The sequence below is a fragment of the Ziziphus jujuba genome, chromosome 6 (assembly GCF_031755915.1).
Source record: "Ziziphus jujuba cultivar Dongzao chromosome 6, ASM3175591v1".
NCBI classification, from domain to species: Eukaryota; Viridiplantae; Streptophyta; class Magnoliopsida; order Rosales; family Rhamnaceae; genus Ziziphus; species Ziziphus jujuba.
The window spans coordinates 11,248,740-11,255,474 of record NC_083384.1 but is presented as its reverse complement, the minus strand read 5'-3'; the positions used below and the strand labels follow the sequence as shown (position 1 = coordinate 11,255,474).

General features: G+C 30.1%; 1 protein-coding gene across 1 annotated transcript; it reads right to left on the bottom strand.

Moving 5' to 3' along the window:
* Positions 1-1,021: 1,021 nt before the first annotated feature.
* On the bottom strand, positions 1,022-3,825 carry LOC107430838 (protein yippee-like). The gene is made up of 6 exons (XM_016041708.4): positions 3,671-3,825; positions 3,414-3,550; positions 2,411-2,454; positions 1,601-1,709; positions 1,446-1,501; positions 1,022-1,372 (listed from the first exon to the last, which is right to left on the bottom strand). The coding sequence occupies exons 2-6, from the start codon at positions 3,507-3,509 to the stop codon at positions 1,288-1,290; spliced, it is 390 nt and encodes a 129-aa protein (XP_015897194.3). The 5' UTR covers positions 3,510-3,550; positions 3,671-3,825; the 3' UTR covers positions 1,022-1,287.
* Between the last annotated feature and the right edge of the window lie 2,910 nt (positions 3,826-6,735).

The following is a 6,735-nucleotide window of genomic DNA, read 5'->3' as shown; positions in this document are numbered from 1 at the left end:
ACATCATTTGCCTTAAATATTATTGAACCGATCATTAAAAATAATATATTTTACAATAAATAAATAAATAATATTTTTATGTTATTTTATCTAAATTTCATAAGGTTATCTAATTATTTTGGAAAAATTACATTTAAACAAGATATTTGGTTCTCATTTTCGCTTTCATACTTGTGCCTGATGTTGACACTTAGCACCTCTTTTCAATTTCTCATGTCTAATCCTACCGCACAAAAATTTATTTATTTATTATTATTATTATTTTTTTTTTCTGTTTTTTCTGTTTTCTGTTCGGCTTCTTGGAAAATATATGTAAATTTTAGAGCAAAATAAAATTGTTCACTCCAAACGGTCAAAACCCATGAACCATGGTATAAAAACAAAACCCCCTCCTTTAGGCCATGTGACGGGCTCAGAGATTGTGTCCCACATCAATCCCATCCCCTGGGGTCCCACAGCCCATTATCAAGTGGATTTAATGAGCCCTAACGTGTATGTGCACGTGAGAGGGTGAGCTCCACAGCGTATAGAATTTGAAAAGATGGAGCAATCGGTGCCACACGATTTTAAGACAAAAGGATGTTTTATTTAAAAGGTGCTCTAAAGAGTACGACAGAGGATGCAATTTTATTCTTTACATGGCCCCGATAAATTAAGATTATGTTTGGAAATTAGAATGTACAAACTAGAAATTAAATAATGAAAAAATTTTTTTTTTAAAATATTTGGTTGGAAAGTTTCTCCAAAAAAATAAAAGAAAAAGGAAAAATATGAATATTTGGTTGGAAAGAAAAGAGGTTATATGGGTAAAATATATAACATAACAAATAAATCACACGAAAAAAAAAAAACATGTTTTTGGAGTTTCAGAATAGAATTTGTTGAAAAAAAAAAAAAAAAAAAGAGTTTCACAATAGAAATGGCCCATTTTCTTTGAGGGTTAGGCCACACTTCTACGGGCTCAGCAAAAACCATATTTCCATACTCACCCAAAAAAAATATATATATATATAGATAGAAAGGAGGGAAAAGGCCATCTTTTTCCTTTGCATCACAGGCATTCAAGTTTTTACAGATATTTGGGTAACTCTAAATAGAATCCAGAAAATTAAACTGTTCAACTATTTGCAAATTGGAAGTATTGTTAAAATACCAATTTGAAAACCCAGATGGGGGTGCTTGAATGAGAAATTAAAGAACCCAAATAATAGATGCCAATAAGAAAATAGGTTGCAGAGAATGTACACTTATAAACCAGTGAATCAATTTCACTAGCAGGAAGGTTAATCAAGCATCATCAGGGTCACTTCCGCCTACCTGGGCTTCCAGGCTTGCAAAGTAGTTGCTTCCATCAGGACCAACCAACTTAAACCTGCTCAACAATGAAATCAATAACACACCACGTATTCCTAGTACTGAGTAACCTAAACAGGTTAACTTGTTACCTCTCAAGGATAAATTTTCCTTCCTTGTACTTCTGGGTTTTCTCATGTGCAGCCTCCTAAAATTGACAGGCAACATTAGAAATGTAAGTTACAAGAAAAGAAAGAAAAAAAATGAGTGCTCATAACTAGAGGAAAACAAAAGCCATAGTTCCTACGTATTTCCACCCCACAATTGCACCACACCCTACGCAAAATATGTCAACAACAGTGTGCATTCCTGTAATCATCATCCGCTCTTCTTTTTCTCCCACTGTGATGTTCACACTGCCACGAATCAGAAAAACAAAATGTGTGTTATCTGAAGCATCCATTTGTAGGTCATGCTCTTGAGAATAATAGTATGAGCATGTTTCAGATGCAGGGTAAGCATGTCCTTGAAAGATATGTAAAAAATAGGATTGATCACCATGGGGAAATAGATAATATAATATTTTGTCCCTGAATATAAAGGGGCAATGCAGGCAAAATATGATAAATGCATGTTCATCTCTGGCATCTAAGAACAACAGAGGTAAAAGAAAACATTAAATTATTTCTTCCTCTTTCCATAGGTTAATCCTTAATTCACTGATGGGAATGCAGCATTATCTGGTTTTTATTCAATTAATGAGGCAATGCAGCTACCGGCCAACCACTCACCCTTAAAGTGAATATACAACAACTTAGTGATATATATTGGGGCTACCTATAGCTATTACCTGCAAAGGAAACCAAATTCTCGTTCAACAAACCTCATATTGATACAATGAAGTATTTCCACAGAGCCTTTGTTACTTTCAGAAAGGGCCACAAGAATAAGGACTCCTAATAAAGGTGAAGAAAAAATACAAAATGCATATGCATTTGACACATGAGAATACATGCAAGTTATAAAACATTCCTCCAATAACAGTAGTATAATCTAGCACTCACACTCATGTGAAGCTAAAACCTGACACCTATAACAAATTTAAAAGGAAACTTACACTTTATCAAATAGATAAGCCTTTCCATGTCTGCAGTGAAAAGACTAGAGCAGAGGAAAAAGACAGGGTTAGAATGTCTACCACTCATCCTGATGCCAGAAAAATACATTAAAAACATGATAAAGAAGAAGGACCAATAATATATATGGGCAAGAAGAAGAAGAATGTTGTTTGTTAAGACAGAAACCAAGCACGAGCAGTGGAAGAAGTCATGTGACTCTCTGACAGATTACATAATTAAAGACTAGTAATATATCATTAAGAAAGTAAAAGGCCCAGATTGCAAGGTATCCAAACCAGTTAAAATGTATTAAAATAAGAAAGAAGTTTATACTACAGAAAATTTATGAAAGACGTGCAAGATACAAGTAATAAAGAGAACTACCGTTCATTACCAAAGGAAAAAATAAAAATAGAAAATAGAACCACAGTTTCCATATTAAAAAATCTTTCAAACCCATTAGAAAGGATTTAGAATCATATTAGTATATTCCCTTCTCCAGAAGACAGCTCATGCACTCAATCTGTATTTGCATAATTGAACTATGACAAGGAGACTATACCTCTAGATCATATCAGTACTAAATGCATACTGGTTCACAAAGTGTCAACGTTGAATGAATGCATATTCATTTAGCCAAAAGAACCACATAGCAAGTTCTCTTATCCCAAAAAATGCATCTAGCATTCCAAGTTTCAAACCAATTAAGCATGAACAAGACCCATAATGTAGTCTTTAAAGGGCCATCGCTGATTTAATTTTTTTTTCATTTTTTAAAACTTCATTTTAATTTCCTCATAGCTCATCATTCATGGGTCTTCCACCATACCCACGTCAAATTTCCCTACAGAACTCAAAAAAATAAATTAGACTATTAAAAAAAAAAAAAAAAAGAGTTATCTAACACCATAACGTAATGAATATCCACACCAAAAAATAAATAAATAAATAAATTCAACAATACGAGTTTTTATAATTATAGGAAATATGAAGGAACATAACCTTAGAAATAATGTCATCAAAGAGAGCAAGATGTGTTTCACAATGTTTGCAGCGATAAATGTTTCCTTCAAGATTGATCACAAATAGCCTTCCCATGTCTTCCCAACAATGTATCTCTCTCTTCAAATCACCACCCACTTAGGGGGACAAAAAAAAAAAAAAAAAAACAACAATGAGCATCCCAACAGAACCCAGAAAGAAAATCAAAGAAAAATTACAGAGAAAAAGAGAAATATAGAAGTGGTTTTGATATTTACCGCATCTACGGGAAGAACACGGAACAGGAGAAGTTGAATCGTATCGAGGCGGTCTTAGATCAAAATCCTATTATATAAATTATAAAATATATTCCTTGAGAGTTTAAACGCAATGGTAATGCTGAGTGAAATCTAGATTGTTCAGTAAAACTTATCCCCATTCGCATAAGTAGCCAGATTTTTTTTTTCTTTTTTTTTAAATAATAAGTAGTCAGATTCTTGTTTTACCTTTTCACCTTTTCTCTTATTTTTATTATTTTCATTTTTATTACATAAAATTTTCTCCCTAATTATTTTCTTTTAACAATATATATAATTTATATATACATTTTGATATTCTGTTTTAATATATTATTTTGTATTGATTTAAGCGGTATAAAACGTGACCAAAACACCCGTTGGATACTACTTAAATTTTTTGGCATGATTATGGGTCATTTTTTATTTTTACTTTTTTGCTCGGCAGTATCATAGATTATAGTTCTCATTTATCAATAATAATCATCCAATGATGACTCGAAAACGGTTGTGGTAAATTTATAAGAGCATTTATAATAATTTTGTTTACTATTAAATTTTTTTTATAATATTAAAAAAATAAATAAGCAATAAATTTTTTTTTAAGAAGTTTATGAAAATATTATATTAAATTGATGTAATAATTTAATTTTTTTGAGTCTTTATTATGAAGTTTTTTAAAAAATAATTTTTTTAAAGAAAAATTATTTTTTAGATAAAAAGTAATTCATTTATTGCAATAGATAGTATTTTGCATATTATTATTGAATAATTATTTTATTAAATTAATATTATATTTATACCATAAGTTCAATTTTTAAGCAATTTATATTTAACAACGAATATGTTTTAACACTTGAAAATAAAAACACTTTTTACACCTTATCAAAAAAACTTCATATGTATTTATGATTTTGTTGCAATATATGATCGCATAAAACAAATTTAATTGTCTAGGTGATGAAATCCCCAATTTTCAAATTAAAAAAAAAAAATTGTTTTAAAGGAAAAAAAGAAAAAAGAAAAAAGAAAAAAAAGAGAGATTATAGGTAATTCTATAAATCAAATATTTGCTATTTGCAAATTTAATTGAAAAGGTAAATAATTTTCCTTTTTGGATAAACAAAAAGATAAGTAATTTTACCCTCATCATTTTATTCACTTATTATATCTCAATAATTCAAGAAAATAGAAATTAAGATCATATTTAGAATATCAAATTGATTAATTTATTTTTTATTTCCCTTTTTATCATGATGTGAAGGAAATTATTTAATTGGTATCCAAAATTTAATAAACTCATTTGGTACGATTCTAATTTAAAACAACTTAAACCATGTCCGGAGCGTCTCTTATTATGCTTTCTTTTTAATTAATTATTTTTTGCTTGTTTTTGTAAAGTCCAAATTTTTTATTTGCTTCAGGCTTTCAGCATTCGAACGAATTTATTACCAACCAAAAGAAAAAAAAAAAAAAAAGGTTTGTCGAATGCATTAGAATTAATGAGTTTCATGGTTGATCCTCCAATAAACACTATTAGTACACTAGATTATTCATGGCCACGCAACTTGTGCTCGTTTCATGGAATAAACATTAATATTAATCATTGTATTACTAATTAAAATTTCTAAAACCAAGAGTCAAAAGTAACACTGTTGTCCATGCTCACTATCTGTTGTCTAAAGCCCTGAATGTGATCATCTATCTGAGACATACTACCTTTAGAGTTGTTCTACTTGATGTCCCTTAGCTGAAATTGCTCATTTTAGAAGATCCTTGATTAGGCGTCCATGAAGACAAGTTATCAATTGATGGCTATGCATCAAGGCTATCTCTTAACCTCTAAAATAGCATTTCTCATAAATTGATAGGCGGGATAATTGCATATAAGATGCTCAATGCTATAAGCTCATTCAAACAGTCAAGAAATCTTATTTTCTTGTTGATCTCATCAGAAATAAGTTGGGAAAAAATTTTGATAATTCCTTGAATCCTCACTCATATTTGAAAACTATCATGCTTCCGTAAGTAAGTATCGTTCAAAGAAAGGTTAAATCAATGCGAAAAGTACTTTTGAACTATTCCTAAGTATAACGTTTCTTAGCTATCTTGAATCCATGTTGGAATGCTATATATTCTCATCTAAGATATTCACTATATTTTGTAGCCAAAATAAAGCTATAACAAAGTCTTTAGAACCATTGAAATCTACTATTCCAAATCTACAAGCTTAATTAATATAATGTTCATTAAATCCACTCCTCGTGGGTGATCAAATTAGATGCTCAACGAAATGCTCCTCGTAAAATAAAAAAATTTAAAAAATTAATTTTTATTCCTGTTATTTGGACGAGGAATCTTATGAAAAAGTGAGAAGATACTCTCTCCATCTTTTTTTTTTTTTTTAACTAATAAAAAATAAATATAACATTGCTGTTTGTTTTTTCTAACATGGAGGTCGGTCGGAACTTTGGCTTTATCTGGGACCACAATTTTCTCAAGAATTGTAGCTGCGAAACTTCGTTATCGGACTAAATTGTCGTTATGGTTAAAGAAGAGGTGATCAAAAACAAAAACAAAGTAGCAATAGCTTTTATTACCAAAAAAAAAAAAGGAGGAAAAAAAAAGAACAATAGCTTTTTCGACATGACTAACCAGTAAGAAGTGATTTTTTTTTTTTTTTAATGACGTGGAGGTCGGAACTTTGGCTTTATTTGGGACCACAAGTTTCTCAACAATTGGAGCTGCGAGCTTCATTATCAGACTGAATTGGCTTAACGGTTAAAGAAGAGGTGGTCAAAAACAAAAACAAAATAGCAATAGCTTTTATCAGCCCCCCCAAAAAGAAAAAAAAAAAGCAATAGCTTTTTCGACATGACCAACCAGTAAGAGTTTTTTTATTTTTTATTTTATTTTTTTTTTGGTTGGTTTTATGAATGACATAACCAGTAAGAATTGTTGTAAATTGTATAACATATATTTAAGATCACTAAATATGTTTATTATATTATCTGATTTTGTCAGAAAAATAAAGGTCCAAACCAGAA

What these genes read in the sequence shown, in the direction of transcription:
- LOC107430838 (XM_016041708.4), bottom strand. Translation starts at nt 3,509, where the DNA reads ATGGGAAGGCTATTTGTGATCAATCTTGAAGGAAACATTTATCGCTGC. An exon ending in TTGATGACATTATTTCTAAG is followed by an intron (nt 2,455 to 3,413) that starts GTTATGTTCCTT and finishes CCTCTGCTCTAG; the next exon opens with TCTTTTCACTGCAGACATGG. An exon ending in CAATTGTGGGGTGGAAATAC is followed by an intron (nt 1,502 to 1,600) that starts GTAGGAACTATG and finishes TGTCAATTTTAG; the next exon opens with GAGGCTGCACATGAGAAAAC.